The sequence below is a fragment of the Culex quinquefasciatus genome, chromosome 2, assembly GCF_015732765.1.
Source record: "Culex quinquefasciatus strain JHB chromosome 2, VPISU_Cqui_1.0_pri_paternal, whole genome shotgun sequence".
Lineage (NCBI taxonomy): Eukaryota > Metazoa > Arthropoda > Insecta > Diptera > Culicidae > Culex > Culex quinquefasciatus.
Window position 1 is genome coordinate 152,649,235 of NC_051862.1, and position 21,491 is coordinate 152,670,725.

At 38.1% G+C, this 21,491-nt stretch overlaps 2 protein-coding genes across 5 annotated transcripts in view; both read left to right on the plus strand.

Moving 5' to 3' along the window:
* Positions 1–15,453, plus strand: part of LOC6046031 (leucine-rich repeat and calponin homology domain-containing protein) — a 108,684-nt gene extending 93,231 nt beyond the window's left edge. For 2 of the 4 annotated variants that reach the window (XM_038250432.1, XM_038250433.1), the window contains 8 exons: positions 806–950; positions 1,076–1,445; positions 1,506–2,074; positions 2,134–2,886; positions 2,943–3,051; positions 3,114–3,251; positions 6,644–6,721; positions 7,521–11,164. In XM_038250432.1, the coding sequence (XP_038106360.1) occupies positions 806–950; positions 1,076–1,445; positions 1,506–2,074; positions 2,134–2,886; positions 2,943–3,051; positions 3,114–3,251; positions 6,644–6,721; positions 7,521–8,543 (3,185 nt within the window). In that variant the 3' untranslated portion in view covers positions 8,544–11,164. Of the gene's footprint in view, positions 1–805; positions 951–1,075; positions 1,446–1,505; positions 2,075–2,133; positions 2,887–2,942; positions 3,052–3,113; positions 3,252–6,643; positions 6,722–7,520; positions 11,165–12,497 lie in introns of those variants that run through there. The other 2 variants (XM_038250434.1, XM_038250435.1) reach the window with 2 other exon arrangements.
* Positions 15,454–20,381: 4,928 nt separating this feature from the next.
* On the plus strand, positions 20,382–20,915 carry LOC119766357 (speckle-type POZ protein B-like). Its single transcript, XM_038250848.1, has one exon. It carries the CDS (start codon positions 20,382–20,384, stop codon positions 20,913–20,915), a length of 534 nt encoding a protein of 177 aa, XP_038106776.1.
* Positions 20,916–21,491: the final 576 nt, after the last annotated feature.

Genomic DNA, 21,491 nt, shown 5'->3' on the forward strand with positions numbered 1-21,491 from the left:
GCTTATCCGCCTTCTTCAAATCATGCATGTTTTGCGATATCCGGGAATCGGAAGCGAATTTCCAAAATCGATTCAAAGCATCTTGTAGGGTTTGTTGAGTTTAACAAAATGTCATTATTAATCCTTTTTGACCAAAATGGCATTGTCACAAGATAGCAAACAAGCGATGAAAATTCACAAATAAACAAACAAATCCCTTAGCAATTTATTTGCAAGTCAAATTTTGTAACATAATTTATGTCTGCAAACATAGAAGTTTAAACAAAACTCTCCTGCGGCGCGCGTTCTTCAAAAAAGATACCCACAAGTTAGTTAATTACCAATTGCTCAATTCATAAAACCTTGCTAATTACACTTGCACCCACTTATTCCGCATTTTGAAAGACGTTGATGAGCGGAAGATATAAAAGCTATTAATAAACAACTGTGCGTATGGATAGAGTTTAGATAGGCGAGTAAACATGATTGGATACCAGCAGCACTCTTGAAGCACTTGATACCCTCTCTCGCATGATTGGGTGGATGTTTTTTGTTTAGAGGGCAGGAAATTTCGCCTCTCTAATATAAACTTAATTGGACGCTCGCGCCGTTGAAATGGGAACACGCATTTCCTTGAATTTGTTACTCGCTTCCGATGATCAATGAAGCTTGATTATTCCGGTCACAATTGCGAGCTCGCCCCCCCCGAAGGGTGCCCTTCCAAATTCGTGCCTATACCATCTATAGTCAATCGAATCACGTACAACCTCCTCCACTGTGCTCGGTAACTGATGCGTTTCTTTGTCTCTTTTTGTTCGCTTCACAGATCTGTCCCGCAATCGGTTCTGCGAACTGCCCGAGGACATCACATCGCTGGCCTTCCTGGAGCGGCTACTCGTCTTTCACAACACGATCCGGTCGATTCCGGACACCATCCGCGGACTGCACTCACTCACCTACCTAGACCTAAGGTTAGTCTCCCATGAACGGTCCGCCAGATGTTTGCGCAATTACAATCAACGCGATTCACTGCAACTCAATTAGCGCGTTTTTAATTGATTACTAACGCAATTGAATTTCCCTCTCCCACCACCAGGAACAACCAGCTGGCGGTGCTGCCGCGGGAGATTTGCTTTCTGCCGCTGCAGGTGCTGCTGCTGTCCAACAACAGGCTCGTGACGCTCCCGGACGAGCTCGGCCGGATGGAGGAGCTGACCGAGCTGGACGCGGCGTGCAACCAAATCACCCATCTTCCTCCCCGGATGGGCGACCTGCGCAATCTGCGGTCGCTCACGCTGCGCAACAACCAGCTGGTCTACCTGCCGCGCGATCTCACCTGTCTGCAGCTGGTGTTTCTGGACGTCAGCTCGAACCGGATCGCGACGCTGCCGGTGGAGCTGCGGCTGATGAGCTCGCTGGTTGACCTGGAGCTGGGCAACAACCCGCTGACGTCGCCGCCGGCTAGCGTGAGTATAGTTACATCTCTCTTTTATATTCACAAAACTGATTCCTTTCGCCTCTTCCAGCTCTGCGTACGCGGGCTCGTACACGTCTTCAAGTACCTCGAGACGGCCGCTGCCCGGGAGGAAAAATCCAAAACCGGCCTCGACGGGCACGCCACCCTGCGGCGGTCGGCGCTCTCCTCGAAAAACTCTTCCGGCAGTCTGCTGGACGGTACCAGCCGGAACCGGCGAGCGCACGTCGACTCCGGGTACAGCACCAGCGACGGCGGCGGATTCGAGGGTAAGCGATGGTCGCAGGACGACCCGCACGACGGCACCAACTCACCCAAGTGGTCACCCATCCCGATGCACACTGGCTTTGCCGGTAAACCGCCAGCCGGTGGTCACGCGGTTCTTCCCGCGGCCACGGGCGCTAATCCGTTGTTGTTGTTATCCGCTGCAGGGTCTAGGCCGGAGTTGTTGGATTCAAACGGGCGCGAGGGAACGCTCGAGGAGGAGTTCAAGAAGGGAATGGCGCTGCAGGAGCAGAGGAACAAGGCTAACGACATTTCCCCCGAGGGCGGTGATCTCACGCCGGACAGTATGAAGGCTGACGACAAGATGCGATCGCTGGGAAATATTCAAACTTACAGGTAAGAGTCAAACTGTTCTGAGTGTCGACAGGAGCTAATTTGGGGGTTTATTTCCACAGGGAATACAAAGAAGCACTTCGTCAGCAGCGCAACCAAACCGACATCTACCGGCCCAAAGAAGCACTGCCCCAGACGCCGGACAGTGGCGGGTCGACGGCGGAGTCTCCGCTGAGTAATTTCTCCCCGTACAGCAGTAAATCCGCAGCGACCACCCCGTCACCGTCGGTGTTCACCAGCAGCAACCAAAGTTCTCCCCTGTCTCCGCACCACGCCAACATCGCCAAGCTGAACCAAATGAACGCCGCCAACGGGAACAACGGGTTCAACCCGCCCGTCAACTCTAGTCCCCTGATGTCGCCCAACCGGAACGTCATGTTCGAAGACGGGACGGCGACCACGACCAGCACCTCCAGCGCCAGCTCGACCCCGAACAAGCGGCCCGTCCAGAAGGTCATCCCGTCGCGCAACATTACCTCCACATATCAATCGCCGACGCACCTCAACGGAAATCACCTCTCGACCAACGGCGGCGCTTCCCCGGCGGCCAACGGGGGGAAAATCCCCGTCGCGAACGGTGGAACCCCCGTCAAGACGGCCCTCACCAACAGCAGCTGCTCGGTGGACTACGCGTACGTGAAACCAAACAGCCCGTGCAAGGCGTCCAGCGGCATCCTGTCGCACAACAGTGTTCCTTCGTCGATTCCGAAACCGACGGCCAACGGCGCGCACTCACCGAGCAACGGCAACCAGAAGCCGCTGACGGCCACCGTCGGGTACGTGAACAACGCCAAACCGGGACAGAAAACAAACAAGTGAGTTCATTCGAAGTCTTTCTCAATAACTAAAACTAAATTAAATCTACTTGTAGAACTGTCTCCTGGAACCGGGACGTGCCAACGGACAAGCTGAGCTTTACGATGCGGCGGGAGTTTGACAAGCAGAAGGAGGAAACCGAATTGATCGAACAGCTTCGACAGGTATAATTTGAGTAAAATCTAGTGTTAAATAGTTAAACCTAACGAAATTAATTCTTCTCCAGATTATCGAAACTCGTTTGAAGATGACGCTTCCGGAGGACATTGCGCCGGCGCTGACCGACGGCGTCGTGTTGTGCCACCTGGCGAACCACGTGCGACCGCGCTCGGTTGGAAGCATCCACGTGCCGTCACCGGCTGTGGTAAGTTAAACAATTCCTTAAAATTCTAAACTTCTCAACTTTTATCATTCTAAAATTTAATAATTCCAAAATTCTAAAACTATCAAATTCTAAAATCTAAAAAATCTCTACATTCTCGAAATTATCGAATTTCTCCAAATTCTCTTGATTCTACAATATAAAAAAAAATCTCTAAATTTTCAAATTTTAAAAAAATTATAAACTCTAAAAATACTCAAAATTTGCAAATTTTTAAATCCTCTAATACAGGCCTGCCCAACGTCCGGCCCGTGAAGCCATTTCATACGGCCCGCGACGGCTTTTCAAAATAGTTCTAGGACTGGCCCTAAAGGCTGTTCATAAATTGTAAATAAATTTAGCGTCGAAATTAAAAAAAATCTTGAGATCTTATTTTCAGATATTACCGATAACGAAACATTTATTTGCTTTTGACATAAAATGTTGCTAATTCAACGTATTGTTTGGATTCTTCTTTTGATTTTATTTCACATTTAAACATTCATTATGTTTGAATTTAATTCTTATCATTTCTATATATTTCTATAACAATAACTTGAAAAATGTGCAAAAATTTCTTAATGTTTTGGCTGTTTTTACTTCTAATTGAATTGTTACATTTTTGAGGATTTGAATTAAAATTGATTTTTCATAAATGAGTTAGCTAAAATAATGTATTTTTTTCAGAATAACTTTTCAATGATAAAGTTTGTTGAAAAAAGCTAAAAAAGCAAATTAATCATACCGAAAATAAAAATCGCTGTAAATTTTTTGAAAATATCAAAAAATATCTTAGAGACAGCATTTTTTTCATTTACTTGAATAATTCTAAGATATTTGAAGAAAGACGAATTAAAAACTATAATTTTTTTTAAATTTCGTGTCTTTAAAATCATTTTGAAATGTTTTGTAAAATATTTGAATAAAGGTTCACAACAACGCAAACAATGTTTTTTTCGTAAAGAATTTTTGAATTCAAATTTCATTTCAGTAAATGTTATCTTGTCTCGTTGATTCTCAAACTTGATAAAAACTTGCAACGACGAGATTTGAATATTTAAAGTTAATGATATCAGGTTATCTAATTTCAATCGACAAAAACAATCACAATACAATTTTTACCAAAACAAAATAAAAATTAATTAAATAAACACATTTTTGAAAGTAATCTTTGTTTTACTTTCTTAAAATCAAAATATATGAATATAATTTGCAGCACTAATCTATTTATTTGTTTACTTGAAACAACCTAATAAAATAAACTTTATGAAAAAAAATTACTATTTTGAACTTTTACCAACATTAGTTCTAAGAAGTCTCTACATTCTCAAAATTCTCAAAATTCTCTTAATTCTCTAAATTTTACTCAAAACTTTTAAATTCTTAAATCCGCAAAGTTGTCTAAATTCTCAAAATATTCAAAAATCCTGAAATTCTCATTTTTTCTTTGTTCTCAAAATTCTAAAAATTATCAAAAATTCTCTAAATTTTCAAAAAATACTTAAAATTTGCAAATTCAAAAATCCTCAACATTTTCTAAATTCCCAAAATTTTCAACAATCCTAAAATTCTCAAATGTCTCTTTATTCTCAAAACTCTTATACTTCACAAAATTCTTAAAATTGTTAAAAAAAATTATTTTCAAAATTATCATAAAAATCTCAAAATTACTCAAAATTCCAAATTTTCTAAAAATCCTGAAATTCTCAAATTCTTATAATTCTCAAAACTCTTAAAATTCTTAAGAGATATTCATAATTTGCAAATTCTAAAATACTCAAAATTTTCTGAATTCCCAGAATTTTAAAACATTTTATAATTATCAAAAAATCTCAAAATTAATCAAAATTCTCAAAAATACTCAAAATTTACAAATTCTAAAATTCTCAACATTTTCCAAATGCCCAAAATTTCCAAAAATCCTAAAATTCTCAAATTTCTTTTTATTCTCAAAACTCTTCTACTTCCCAAAATTCTTAAAATTCTTAAATTCTTTTTATTTTCAAAATTATCCAAATAATCTCAAAATTACTCAAAATTCTCAAAAATACTTAAAATTTGTAAATTCTAAAATTCTCAAAATCCTCTCAATTCCCAAAATTTTCAAAAAATCCTTAAATTTTTTAAATTTTTCTTGATTCTCAAAATTGTAAAAACTCTCAAAATTATCAAAATTTTCTAAATTATCAAAAATTATCTAAATTCTCAGAAATATTCAAAATTTGCAAATTCTAAAATACTCAAAATTTTCTAAATACCCAAAATTTTCAAAATACCCAAAATTGTCAAATTTCTCTTTATTCTCAAAATTCATATTTTCTTTATATTTTCAAATTTTTCAGAAAATCTCAAAATTACTCCAAATTCTCAAAAATACACAAAATTTGCAAATTCTAAAATTTTCTTAATTCCTAAAATTTTATAAAATCCCAAAAATCGATAATTTCTTTTTATTCTCAAATTTCTTATAAATCACAAAATTCTTTAAAAATCCTAAAATTCTAAACGTTTTTAAAATTTAGAAAAGAAAAAAAACTTAAAAATTTAGAAATTTAAAAGTTCTAGAATTTAAGAAATTTGGAAATCGAGTTTAAAATATTAATTTTGATCAAGCTTCCCTGCACCGTGCGGTACACGCGGTTCACTTATACCTCGGTTTTGCTTTGCGCCTGCTTTGTTCGGTTTACACCCGTACCCGACTCTCTCGAGCCGAGGGTATTTTGGTTCAACGTACCAGCGCACCACGACTCTCGGTTCGTCGCCTCGGTTGTGTGTCTGGCACTCACCCGAGGCATGAACCCAACGTATGAACCAAGGTGCTTCACTCGGCACGAGCCGAGGTACGTGCCGTGGTACGCGCTGGCGGTACAAACCGGTTTCAATACCACGGCGCGTACCACGGCACGCTGGGTTCATGCCTCGGGTGAGTGCCAGACACACAACCGAGGCGACGAGCCGAGATTGTCGTGGTGCGCTGGTACGATGAACCAAAATACCAACACACAATGGGTTCAGGCTCGTGCCGAAGCTAGAAAACCAAACCCGCGGTGTGCGTTGACACTGGCGCATGGGAAGCTTGATTTTGATGTTTTTTTTATTATTTTTTTGATATTTTGACATTTCAAACTTTAATTTTTCTAAAGTTTAGGAATATTTTTTGATGTTTTATTTACATGTAGAGTAGAATGTTAAATATTTTATTGTTTTTGCTTTTCTTTATCGCGTTCCTTCCGAGCTCCGTACTTTGCTTAACCTTGAAATTGGAAATGATAGTGTAAATAATAACTTTTGAAACGAGAAACTAAGAATTCTCCAAAGAAACTTCAAATCCATTTGTTTAGAATCCGTTCCAAAGCCATGAAATGTCGCGCTAATTTCCTCCACCTCTATTTTAGCCAAAACTAACGATGGCCCGCTGCCGGCGAAACGTGGACAACTTCCTGGACGCGTGCCGTCGAATCGGAGTCGATGAGGTAAGTTTCGTAACCACCACCTGTTTTCGTTTTGTGTGTTTGCAATTCTATTTTTCCTTTCTTTATCTGTTGATCGTAGAATCTTTTGGGGTTTATTATTTCGGAAACATTTTATTTTATTTTCCTCAATTCTTTTGTATATCTTTTCTTTTCTGTTTTTTCTTTTCTCAATTCCTTGGTTGCTCCTTTTTGGTTTCACTCTTCCGGAACTGTTGTTACACGTGTGCGTTTCTTCAAGGATCATCTAAACAAGCAAAAAAAAAAAAAAAAACTTCAAATTTTCACCTTCACCAAGCAAAAGCAAAATCGCAATTGGTATTACGAGAAGATTAGGACGACTTTCTTGAAGTATTGGCGTAGCACAAACTATTCAACTCTTGTATAAGTAGATGCGGTAGATATTGGCAGGGACTTAGAATAGAAAAAAACTAACAAAAACTAACCTGACTTTCTGCGATTGTTCTATTCTTCAACAATCTATCTGTCTGTAATACACACGCGCGCACACACACTCGCACAAAACAACACACACACACATGTTCACTAGGGTGGTGCTTCTTATGTATTCTGTAATTTTCATTCAACAAGTATTATGTGCAATAGCGATAGAGCGCATTAGGCAGGTTCTCTGTTCTGTTGTTGTGTACATATACCAATACCAAAACAAACCCCTAGATTTAGGCTAATTTCTCAAAAGGCTCGAATCGTCTCGCAACGGCGCGTAAGACGATTATCGACCCACCGAATGACCACGCGGAACACTAACTCTCTCTCCTGTTGTTATTGGTGTTGGTTGCAGGAGTTGATATGCTCCTGTCAGGACATCGTCCCGGCGCCATCCGCACCACTTCCGGCCGCCGCAGCCGCCGGGGACTGGGAGCACCAGAACCAGCAGCAAGCGTCGGAACCGGACTCGGTAGAACCTCCGAACCCCGCGGCCATGTACGGTACGATTGTGGCACTGCTGCGCGCTGCCGAGTTGTGGAACGTCCCCGCGGTCGTCCACCAGTTGGCCCGACCTTCCGGTCCCCCTCCGCCTCCGCCACCCCGGTCCCACACCACTACACTCACTGCAGCCAACACCAATACCACAACAACAACAGAGCTAGTCCAACAAGTAGAACATTGTGACGCCGAATCTCAACAGCCCAAGAAGCTGCTCGAGTACCACTTTGACCTGCAGCCGCAGGCTGAGGAAGACAGACCAGAACGGCACGTGCCGGGTTCACTGGACTTGAGTTCCTCGGGGAGGGGAACCGTTTCGCGTCGGAAGCGTAAATTTCCGGCTTCCAAGTTTGGCGGTGGCGGAGGCACCGACGGCAAGCGATTCGATCAATCCGGGCGTAACCTGAACGAAATCGTCGAAGAGGAGTGCGAGTACGACAGCGACATTGGCAAGTTTCGGTGCCGCAGCACCAGCGACTACGAGGACTCGGAATCGTCGGTGAACGACGAGGACTCGGCGACGGCCTTTACGCCGACCAACGCTCCGATCAACGATTTGAACACGATGAGTCCGGTGGCGGCGGCGGTGACGACCTCGGTGGTGGACTTTAACATTAACGCGGCGGAAGAGGACGGGGAGGCTGGCGGCCGGAAGATTGTCAGCAAGCGGATCGAGTTCTTTGAGAATGGCGGAGGAGGGGACAAGATTGTCAACGGTGGTGCCCAGCTGAGACGGAGCGTTAGCGAGGAGGACAATGCCGTGAAGGCGTGGGAGCCGCGCAAATCGGAGCATCCGGTTCTGTCGACCATTCTGTGCCTGGGGACGTTCCTGTTTGCCGTGGTGTATCTGTACTTGTACCCGCTGCCCAATTACTAGGCGGGGGCAATTTTTGTTGATTTTTGAGCAGAGATTTTTTTTTCTTATTTTTTTTTTGTTACATTCTGTTGGCGAGAACAGAACGAAGATTTCCCAGATTTTAATTTCAGTACAATTTATTGTGTTTAAGCGTGTACTTAACGCGCAGGAAAACGGTTCTGAAATGTTTCACTCTTCAGCCGTTTAACGGATTCGCCGCTGTCAAATGTGGCGTAATTTTCCAACGAAAGCTGTTTCCGAAACATTTCAAGTGTCTTATAGCGGAAATGTTTCACTTTCCACGCGTTAAAAATTAACCGTTTAACGGATTCATAGCTGTCAAAAGTGGCGTTATTTCCCTGCGGGAAAACACGCTAATACCAAGCGGCCAACTTTTGTTTACATTTTAGTTTAAGAATCGTCTTTCTGTGCGCAAACTATTTTATAATTTTAGTATTAAAACACACACACTCTGTAATTTTTGTTGTTGTTTCGAAGGAATGTGAATTGATTTACTTACGTGCGTGAAAAGTTACGCGTTATTATTGTGAGATTGTGCGAGGAATGTTTGAGAGCTATATAAAAAAGATGCATTTTCCCACCCACCCCCAAAAACGATTTTTCATTCCTTTCACCGTCAAAAGAACTGTTAAAATCGTCATGTTTCACCCTTCTTTTCCCCCGTAGTAGAAAATCGGCATTCCCCAAATCGCAAGCGGTAAGTGATGCAAAATTTTCCAAACATTGCCAGTTTTGATGCAACATTCCATTTCACTTTCCCGAAAAAAATAATAAATTGCACTTTTTTTTAAGAAAAAAAGTAAATCATTTCACGGCACTCGAGTTCATCTCATATCTCGCGAGGTTTTCAGTTTTCTCCTGCTTTTGAGTGTGTGAATTTAGTTTCGTTTCGTTCATAAGCTTTTACTTTAGGATTATTTATTATCGAAAATCATACAATTTTGAAAACTAAATAAATTAGGTCGTAGATTAGGCAAAATTTGCAAAAAAAAAGTATAATCAAAATTTAAAAAAGTTACTAAAACAACGCTATTAATGTGCGAGCAAACCAGTGAACAATCACGCAACATACGAACGAGAAGTAATTTTACATGCAACACCACGTACATTTACGTCACAGACACATAAGCACACTCATACGAAAAATGTCTTACAAAACAAAGCAAAAACAACCAACTTGAAGGGAAAGCAGTTGCCTTATTTTAATAACTAATGAACCTTGCGAAGCAAGGCAGCAACCCAAATCTGCGTGTGTAAAACTAGATAGAAATGACACGTTATTTTCCTACTCACACTTTTCCCCGGGAAAACTACTCTCCCACGCAGCTGCGAGTGAATCTCTCTATTTTTTGAAAAAAGATTTAACTACACGAATCTCTCTAACTTTTGGTCTAGTCAGCAAGAAAGAAAGAGTACTTATTTTTATTTCCCTGAGCCCAAGTGCGTATATTTTATTTTATGACTTTATTTACACTTTTACTTTTACTCGCGCGTTTACATGGAAAATGAAGTAAGATTTCATAAGACGAAAAAAAAACTGTATTAAATTTACCAAAAACCACACAATTACAACTACAAAAAAACGACTTAAGTTCAAAGAAATAGTGCGTAATCTCGATGGCTTCAACGTATATTTTTATTGTTTTAAAGTTTTACAATTTTACACTTTCACCCATAATTTTACACCCACGTAATTTTACGTCATTTTTACCAAAACGAGATCTCCCAGGAACAAACTGACTATCGGTAGCTTTAGAATTCATAAAAAACACACACACAAAACAAAAACTCATTCCACACACACGCACGAACACATGGCGGCAAGTTTTGCACAGTGAAAAAAAGGCGAAACACTTTGTGTTGATTCCAGTGAAAAGTATTGTACTTATTACTTAAAACCACGAGCATGAGTATTTATCATTAAAATCATCAAAAAATGCCACACTATATTTATTCACCATTTGCGACGCATATTATCCTATGTAAGCTGGTTAGGTTTTAGCTTACACTATTTAGCAACTACTTAAAAAAATACACACACATAAACACACTCCTTTAGGGTATGAAATTTGAGCACGCTAAAAAGTGGCTAGGTTAGTTGTTGGGCTGATTGTACGCAGCATTGTAGGAATGAAAAATTAATAAAACCATGCATGGATTACACAACACACACACAGTGAAAAGAATTAGAGCTTTTAGTTTAGTTCAAGCCTTCTAGCAGCAAGAGTGCTCTCCTATCGAACGTTAATCACACTCGTTTTAAGCAGACTGAAATCACAGAAACACACACGGAGGTTGTGGTGACTCCGACTATCAAGTTCCACTTTTTATTTGAAAAATCTGTTGAAGGAAACCAGCAAAAACGCTTTAATCATACTTATGCAGCATTTTGAGAAGCAACCACAAATGACGTATCATTTTTCCATGGATTTTTGAACTCCCTTCCTCGTCAAAGCATTTCCGCATACAAAACTATGTAATTTTATAAGCCTTATCACTAACCTCTAGATCCCCGTCCCTTCCCACCTAAAATGCTACGTTATCTGTGGATGGCGCTTTATTCAAGATGAGTTTATTACAGTTTTGAAAATTGTGTTTCACAAATAAGTCGATCCAACAAATAAAAAAACAATCTGAATTTTTTTAAACGAAAATAAAATTCTGGGTAAAAACACAGTAATAAAATCAAATTTTTGTTTGTGCTGAACTTTTCTTTCGAAACTCGCAATTTCATGCAAAATCTAGAATTTTAGAATTTTAGAATATTAGAATTTTAGAATTTTAGAATTTTAGAATTTTAGAATTTTAGAATTTTAGAATTTTAGAATTTTAGAATTTTAGAATTTTAGAATTCTAGAATTTTAGAATTTTAGAATTTTAGAATTTTAGAATTTTAGAATTTTAGAATTTTTTTAGAATTTTAGAATTTTAGAATTTTTAATTTTAAATTTTAGAATTTTAGAATTTTAGAATTTTAAATTTTTGAATTTTAAATTTTAGAATTTTAGAATTTAGAATTTGAATTTTAGAATTTTAGAATTTTAAATTTTAGAATTTTGAATTTAGAACCTTTTAAATTTTAGAATTTTAGAATTTTAGAATTTGTGAATTTAAATTTAAATTTTAGAATTTTAGAATTTTAGAATTTTAATTTTAATTTAGAATTTAAATTTTAGAATTTTAGATTTTAGAATTTTAGAAATTTTAAATTTTAGAATTTAGAATTTTAGAATTTTAGAATTTTAGAATTTTAGAATTTTAGAATTTTAGAATTTTAGAATTTTAGAATTTTAGAATTTTAGAATTTTAGAATTTTAGAATTTTAGAATTTTAGAATTTTAGAATTTTAGAATTTTAGAATTTTAGAATTTTAGAATTTTAGAATTTTAGAGTTTGTTTAGTATTTACATTGTACATTGCAGTAATATTTTTAACTAAAAATTTCAAAACTTTTAAAAATACTTGTTATATCATTTTAAATATTTGTTGGAATTGTTGGATCTGCTGATTTGTGAAACACCTTTTTTCAGTGTCCTGTCCCCTGAAAATAATAATGATTTGATTTAAAACAAGCAAATAAGAGTCTCATAAAAACACGTACACTAAAACAAATACACACAAGACAATATACCTTGTACTTACTTTTAAGGTTGCCTTTTTTCCGTCAGCTGTCCTACAGTTTGTCAATATGATATAAAATATACATTCAGTCTATATAAGATTAAAAATAATAGTTTTGAGAAAACATTAAATTCAAGTTTTAATTTGTGTAAAAGAACAAAACATTCATCGCGATTCCATCATTTAATGTGCTTAAACTAAAACCAACATTTCGAGAAAGTTAATAAATTTACTTAAAAATAAAGCAAGACATTTTACTTTCCGCGTGACCCATACAAATTATACACTGAAAAAAAATAACTCTCAATTCTTTCTTTTTCACCCCTCCCACAGAATCTGCTCTGCTGCGCGGCGGACGTCCTCGAGGGCCGCGGCATCGTCCAGGTGGCCATAACCGTGGTGGAGCTGCTCAAGTTCCACAACCCGGCGAACCACATGCGATCGCCGACGCGAAGCTTCTACAACGGCCAATCGATGTCACCGACCACGACGACGACCATCAGCAGCAGCGGCAGTGGCAGTTCCGGCAGTGGACCAAAGAGTGCGGGCTCGTCACCGATTTCGACGCTGGCAAGCAGTACCTGACCGGAGCTGGGATCGCCCACCTCCGGCCCTCCGGGAAGCGGTGGGTACGGACTGGTCGAGATGAGTGCTCACAAGTCGCCGAACGACGAGGTTTGGCGGATTTAAGGATAGGGGTTTTTTTTTTAAGTTGTAACAATAAATAGATGGCGTGCGAACGGCGCGGGAATTTTTCGACCCGTTCGGCAACGCGGACCTCAAGTGACATACGACAGCCCAAAAACTATTACTACTCGGTTTAGGTTTAGAGAGACTGCACAGCACACACCTTTTTTGCGTTTTGTTTACGTTTTAAGCAATAGAACAAAGGGTTAAAAATCAATTTACTTTAGGTTTGATCATTACACTGTAAATATTAAAAAAAAGAACGATCAAACTAAACGTTCAAAATTTCTCCTTTGTTATTCCATTGAAAACATAAGTTAGCTTGACGTAAGTCGAGTTTTTCTAGGATTCCGGACGGATTTGTACCATGGGATGACGTTTAGGGTTTCCCCGTTGTATAAAGTAAGCTACAGTTTAAATATCAACAATTGATTGTAATCATTTGCAAATTTGGTATACTATTTATTCTTATACCACGAGCATAATCAACTGGAGTCGAACTTTTTCGCAGAAAAGACTAAAGCATTGAAGAAAACAGAACGTTTCGTTCCGCACTTGTAGGGTTGTGCCTAATCTTTGTTTTATTTTTATTTAATTTAAAATTTTCCTGCACATTTTTAATAAATAAAATGGGACTTAGAATTACGTGCAATTCGAAATTTTCCCATTTTTTTGGTTCCAGGATGTGTTAGATAACTTTCAATTTAATTACGGAAGTGTCTTAAGTGGCCATCGGTCATCGTTTCCGGAGTGACCAGGACGGGTAAAAAATAACCGTCCTGACTGTAGATTGTCATACCTTTCAATTTCATGAAGTTTGGTATGTCGGATTATAGATTTCTTTCATATTCCGGAAGTGTCCCCAAGTGGCCATCGGTAACTTGTTCCGGACTGACCAGAATGGGTCAGAGAACAACGGTATGACCATAGATTGTCATAACATTAAATTTCACGAAGTTTGATATGTCGGATGATACGGTTTCTTACGTATTCCGGAAGTGTCCGCAAGTGGCCAACGGTAACCGGTTCCGGACTGACCAGGATTGGCCAGAGAACAACGGCATGACCATAGCTTGTCCTATCTTTCAATTTCACGAAGTTTGATATGTCGGATGATACGGTTTCTTACGTATTCCGGAAGTGTCCCCAAGTGGCCACCGGTCACCGGTTCCGGAGTGGCCAGGATGTGTCAGAGAACAATAGACTGGTCGTGGATTTTCATAACTTTCAACTTCATGAAGTTTGATATGTCGGATTTGTTCCATATTCCGAAAGTGCCCCTAAGTGGCCACCGGTGACCGGTTCCGGAATGACCAGGATGGGCCAGAAAACAACGGATATTGTCATATCTTTCAATTTAATGAAGTTTGTAATACAACATGCTGACGTTTCATCAGAATAGTCAAATTGGTGATTCTTTAAGAATACAGGAACCGGTTACAGGTTAACCGGAACTGGTCAATATGACTACAAAGTGGTTCTGGCAATCAGGTGTTCTGTTTTTAGTGAGTTTTATGGATCAATTTCAACTATCATTAGTGAAATGGTATGGGTATCGCATATACGTGGAAAACATTAAAAAAATAAACATTCGGATGTTCCGGATTTCCGGAACCGGAAGTTCATCTGGCCATGACATTAATGGTCAAAGTATACTACTCGATTTGCCGGATGGCCAGGTTGTCAAAGCACGGGTATCAAAAGGTTTCTTTTTCGGTTGAAGCAGGTTTCCGGTAGCCACAGTGACCAAATCCGGTTTCTCAAGTCGGTTTCGAAAATGGGACATGTTAAGCTTCTATTCGAGATAAAGGAAATAAGAATTGATCAAAAATGGGATTTTTGGAAATTTTAGAAAGTTTGGGGTCGAAATGGACCCCAATACCGTACACAGTAAAAACAATCATGGTTATATTAGATCTGGGAAGGGGTGCATCTTTTATGTAAGATTACATCATAAAAGAGGTAATATTCAACCTTTCAAAATTCCAAAATTACACCTTCTAAATTTACACATTTTTTACTGCGTTTACTGCTGTAGAATTACCTTTTATGGTGTAAAATTACCCTAATTTTAGAGGATAAATCGAAATTACACATTAGATGAAGTGAAATAGAAAAAAATGTGTAATATTACAAACTTTCTGAGATAAAATTACATCTGGGAATGGGTACATCTTTTCTGAACTATTGTGAACTATCAGATAATTTTTTTAACCAACTCAAAAATTACAAAATTAAAAATTTCGAAAGCAATCTTCAATTTTTAGAGAATTACTCAACTGTACAAGTGCGGGACGAAACCCAAAAGATAGTTCAATTTAAAGCGATTGTCAGTCAAATTTGGCACGGCGAATGCGTTGAAAAGGCAGTTTGTTTCGTTAGGGTCTCAAAGCTAGGTTTGAAATGGGTTAAACAAAATTCGCAGGATATAAAATAAACAAAAAATATCAACCTAGTCATGTTTTACACCATTTTGATGTTGTGTACAGCAAACTACATACGAAATGGAAAATCTCTAGTAAATTTACATACTTTCCGTAAAAAAAAACAAATTACAGACACCACTGTTTACAGAAGCAAAAAAAAAAAAAAAGGTAAGCAACACAATCTAGAGCAGCGATTCTCAACGGGGGTACCGGGCCTACTTGATTTACATGGTAGGGGGTACCAGCCTAGAACAAGGTTGAGAATCGCTGATCTAGAGGACACAATGATAAAGGAAAATGCGGGCAAACGGATAAGCGGATCAACCAAACTGACTGGTATTTTTGTAAAACTCGGCGAATCACGGTATCTCGCGCTCTTCCTCTCGAATTTTACCGGTAGACTTTTTTTGTAAGTACAGCCATCCCACATATTCGGAACGGTTTACAGATCGGCCAATGCTCAAAAAATCATAGCAAATTGATCATTGAACTTAATAATTCGCTTTTACCTTCATTTGAAAGCTTTTCTTGAGATCTTTCGAATGATGTATCGAACAACAGCAAAATTTTAACTTTTATATCAAGTTTTGAAGAAAAACTTTGACCCTTGAAATCCACAAATTCGGAACACTTTTTCTTACGGATGTAAACAAACTTTGGTTCTCTCCGTGAGTACATAATTTTTAAAAAATAATGACTTCTCGCACTGAAACCAACGAAACTCAAGCTAAGTGATGTTTTATAAGTGGTCTGATAACTTTTTTTATGAAAATATCAGTTAAATTCAGGTGTTCCACAATTGTGGGAGGCACAATAACATCCCACAATTATGGAACAGGCAATTTGGAGGCAGTGTTTTGCTGCTCTGGATAAAATAGTCTTGAAATTAGGTTTTTTGTTCAAAAAGTACTAACTTTACTAGTGAAATAGCAAGAGAATGTCCAAATAAAGGTCCTAAAAATAGTAGGGTCGACAAAAAAGCTGCATTTGCCATGTTATTGATAAATTATCACAAAAGTGTTCCGAATTTGTGGGTGTTCCGAATATGTGGGATGACTGTAGCGCAAGATTTTTACACAAAACTGTTTGTACTTTGTCGTCGTCGTCGTAGTCGTTGTATTTCGATTGGACGTCCTTTCGCTGAAGGAGTGAAGTAGCTGAGAGAAATGGCCAAACAAAACGTGGATTATGCTGAATAATAGTGAGGAAAGGATAGTGTAAAGTCGTGCTATGGCAATATATATTTCTAGAGTAGACTAGTTTCGTTTGAGGGACAGAGCAAAGAAAAGTGGAAGTAATCTAGCAATCGAAATCAAATTCCTAAGAGCAATAGTCGAATAGAGATTTGTTTGTTTCCGCGAGAAAACAATACACAATTTAACCCGAGCATCGAAGTGATAACTAACTACTATTACTCTTCCAACACATACACACAAACACGCAAATGTAGTTCATTTTTCAACCCTGCACATCCGATGGGTAAGAAACAGGGCCCTTTTAGTTGTTTTCAAAAGTTACGTAAAATACTCAGATACACAAAAAATATCACACAGGCTTTAACAAGCCGTGCAAACTGACGTCTCCTCTGAAGTTGAATCAAAATCTGGTTTCCCCGTTACGGATTTGGTGGCCTGGCACAAATATTTACTGTGTTTAGGCCAACCCAATACAAAGTAATAATCAGCAGCAGCAAAAAACAAACACTATCGTATATTGTATTATCCGGAATGATGAAGCACACTGCGAATGCCAAAATTTAGAAGAAAGGTGAAAAATTTAAGTATCAATCTGTCGATAAAGGTAAACGCAAAAACAAAAAAATGCTATCCATGAAAATCGCTGCAATGTTTAGCGATGCAGGTTTAAATTGAAGGACGAAGCCAGGTGAAATACACAAATTGCAAATAAAACATTTCTTGAAGTCAAGCAAAAGTTTCGATTTATATATTTTTTCTTGCAAGGTTGTATGATGACTCCTCCCAATTTGATAATTTATCAAAATAAATTTAAATTAAATTGACGTGGCTCTGGCGTTGGATAGTGTCTAAAAGTATTACTTTTTGCAATTCCGTTGTGAAACTATCAATTTTTTATTTGAATTTTTAGAACTTTTCAGCATGTTTTTAAGTGCTACAAAGTGTTACTTTTCAGCAATGTTTTGGATTCATATGGTTTTATTTGTTTTGCTGATACTGTAACGCCTTTTTTTATTTTTATTCTTAGGCCGTTGCAAATATTTTTCAAAGTTTATGTCTTTGAAATCGGTTCGAAAAATCAGGGGGCAAAACAAAAAAAAAATCAAAAAACTTCAAAATTTTATAGAAAATATGAGTCTTACCAACTGAAAACAATTAGAAATGCATTTTTCTGTGTTTAAAATCATATTTAGCATGTCTGGGATCGATCAAAAATATTTTCAATTTTTGTGGGATTCCAATGTACAGCACCACTATTTTTTTTTTCGGCGAGAAAAAAAAATCTAATCAATACTTGGATATTTTGAAAACTAATGATTGCAAAACAACTGGGCAGGTGTAAAATGCACTTTAAAAAACTTTTTTCATTCAAATGTTGAGGCCATGGCTTGTTATTTCAATTTTTATATTTTTTTTTTGCCCCTCCCTCCCCCCAAAATCTTCAAAAAATATTTGTATTTTTATATATTTATTATATTTAGTATTTTATGATAATTTTACATATAAACCAAAAATATTTCCAAAAATCAATATTTCAAAACTTTGGCTCAATGGTACCGTAAAACGGGGTGACTTTGATAGCCGGGGTGACTTTGATAGGTTTGCGATTTTTCCGCAAAATGAAGAGTACAATTAAAATACGTAAGGAATGGTTTAGAAACATACTGACCGTGGTAGAGAAGTGTTCAAAGTACCTCAAGAAAAACTTTTCATAAAATTTTGACAAGTTTAAAAAGTTAGTTTACTATAGTTAAGAAAATGTTGATGAAAGTCATTATTTTAAACTTCTCAAAGTGTCATGATTTTCTCAATGAACATGATTTTTAATCGGAAAACGCGATGCATTTTCGAATTCTTTGGACAATTTTCCACTAGGAGAAGGTTAAAAAAGTCTGTAAATAATAAATAATATGTGTTTTTGAAACACAATTAAAAAACATCTTCAAATTTATAGGCAATTTCAGTTGAACAAATTTCATGTAAAATGTGAAAATTTGTGATTCGTGCTTCGAATTCAGTATAAAATGCAATATAAATCAATAATTTTATAAACAAAACTAGTTTTAACAAATTTCAGGCAAAATTCCGACTTTTTAACAATTTTATTTAAAATTTATATGTATTTTGCTAAAAAGCTTATACACTTAGTTAACAAAATATAAACATTGATTTTTTTCTTAAAAACTATATAAGCTACTTTAGTGATGGTACTTTTAGCGTACAAATAAAGTTTGAACATCCTAAATATGATTTTAACAAGAAAAACTATGACTATCAAAGTCACCCCGGAATTATAACTAAGAATTTTTACAAAATTTCGCTTCGTTTGATACCCCTATGGCAAATTATGAAAAATTTAGTATTTTCGTAAAAATACAGTATTTTGTGAACAATTTTGAGTAGTCACATATTTATTAGCCCGGGTCAAAAAAAAATAAAATTGCTCAAATCGAAAAGTGTATGAGATTGCCCGAAAGAGTACTCAAAATGGGGCCTCCAGCCCAAATTTCAGCCCATTTGGTTGAAAATTGGCTTGCCTTGAGCAGGAACAAATTTAAATGGGAATTAACCCGTAAAACTTGAGCAATCGGGTACATTGCTATGTACAAGTCTGTCGTTGAAATTTAACGACTTTTGCATACCATGGGGTCTAAGGGGATGATCTGGGAAACAATTCCTCTGAAGGGTGCAAGATGATCCGAGGCCTCTAATCTTGCCTAGAAGCAGATTCATTCCGGCGTCACCGAAATTCTCATGGTCCCAACAAAATGTACAGGGATAAATCAAAGCACACTAAGAAGGCTGCCTCGATCAGAGGACGCCACATGTCATTCAGCCACCGCGTGGTAGGAGATTTTTTTTCTCTTTCAAAAATTCTTTCAAGGATTTTTTGTTTCAGAATTGCAATGAAACTCGGTACAAAACTTGATTTTTTCAGCACTCGTCATATTTGTCCAACTCGTCCTGAAAAAAATCTTCTGTTGCATAAACTACTATTTCAATACTAGTGCTGACAAACTTACTTTTCAGCACTCAAATGGGTGGCATAATGAATTTTTGAGAACTGTTATTTTTGGTGATGATAAACAGGCTATTTCGTCATTGTAATATAACAGAAAATTTTCAAAACGAAATTACAAAAAGTATTTTATAATTTGTTTCTTGTCTATGAAAATTTGCTCTTGAAGCTTACCAAAATGGGACAGGCTAGTCCTAATCACATTCTGACCTATTGTTTCGATTTCGTTCTTTGCTTTGTTGAACATAGACTGCACTATAGCTGAGTTTGTTTGAGAATTGTATTCTATCAGATCAAGGGATTCCATTTGTTTTTTTTCTGTATTTTGTCTTTACAAGCAAGTAAGCCGAGTTTTATTTTAATGATTTAGCAGGGCATCGTTTAGACTAACTGGTTGACTTATTCCAGATCAGAAACACAATGGAGCAAAGCCACACAACAGAGATCAAAACGGCCCTGGTTGAAACAAAATGGACTATCAAAGGTTTCTCTGCCATCAAAGTTGGACATCTGTTGTCGCCCAAATTTGCCGGAACATCTGCCCACACATCGCGAACGCTAACATGGAGGTACAAATTAGTTCCAATAGAGGTTGGGGTGAGTACGAGCTGGACATCAATTAAGGTTATTTCTGGAGGTCAGGATAACGTCGGGCAATCGCAATTTCACGCAGACTTTGAAGTTGAGTTCAATTTAGCTGAAAAATCTAAACAAGTGTCATCGGGCACATTCGATCAAGAAGACAAATCAATCGGACCAGGAATGAGAACTTGTGGAAAAGTATTTGTTGAAGAACGACGTGTTGACACTGAACATCAAGGTCGCTCTACACGAAGTGGTCGTCGGAGATCCTCTGAATCCCAAAACAGAGTCGCATCCCGATCCACAGATGTTAGATCACTTTGCCAGCTTGCTGTCGATGGCCAAAAACTTCAGCGATACGACGCTTATCGTCGATGGGGAAACATTCACCGTCCACAGGGCCATCCTGGCGGTTCGTAGTCCCGTGTTTGCGGCCATGTTCGAACACGCCGAAATGAAGGAGTCTCAAAAGAATCAGGTGACCATCCCGGACATTGAGCCGCACGTGTTTCAAGAGGTGCTTCGGTTTATCTACACCGATACAGTACAAGGGCTGGACAAGCTGGCTCATGAGCTGCTGGCAGCTGCCGACAAGTACGCGCTCGACAGGCTTGGGACGATGTGTGAGGAGTTCCTGGGCAAACACCTTTCGGTGGCAACGGTCACCAGAACGTTGCATTTGGCGGACATGCACAACGCTAAGCAGTTGCGACACCGAGCGATTCAGTTTATCGCTAAAAACATCAAGGCAATGCAGACGAGCGATTGGAAGAGCCTTCTGGCGAACAATCCCGACGTGGCGGCTGAAATGTTTTCCGAACTAACGAAAATGTTGAATTAGGGATATAAGTTTGTATTAGGTTTTTGTAATGGTAGTTGATCGATTCAGTTTCAGTACAGCAATAAATAAAGTTGGAAAAATATTTAAAAAATATTGTAAATGCGTCAGTTTCATTCCAGGTTTCATAAATAACTGTTGACCGTTCTTGGACCTGGTTCTTCACAGGGCTTCTTACCTATTTGTTACACATTTTTGCACTCTGGCTGTCGATCTTCTTGATATCAATATTGCTTCAGCTGTTATTAATTTTTTTTGTCCCTGCAAGTATGTAGCATCTTTTAATCTTTCATTCTATAATTTGATAACTCATTTTAAATGGCACATGAGCCAAGAGAGTACGCAACTAATATTATACCACTTCGTCTTGATAGTAGGCATTGTTTCATTTGTCAGCACTGTTGTTGTTAACGTGGTAGTCTTCAGCAAAGAGTGTTGTACCTGGGAATCATTTTTTAACTGTGATTCAGAAGAAATATTACAGAAGTATGTTTAAGAGGCAGTATTTGTAGATTCTGCTCGGTTTGTTCTAGAGGTCGTATCGAGGTGCTCCGATTTGGATGAAACTTTCAGGGTTTG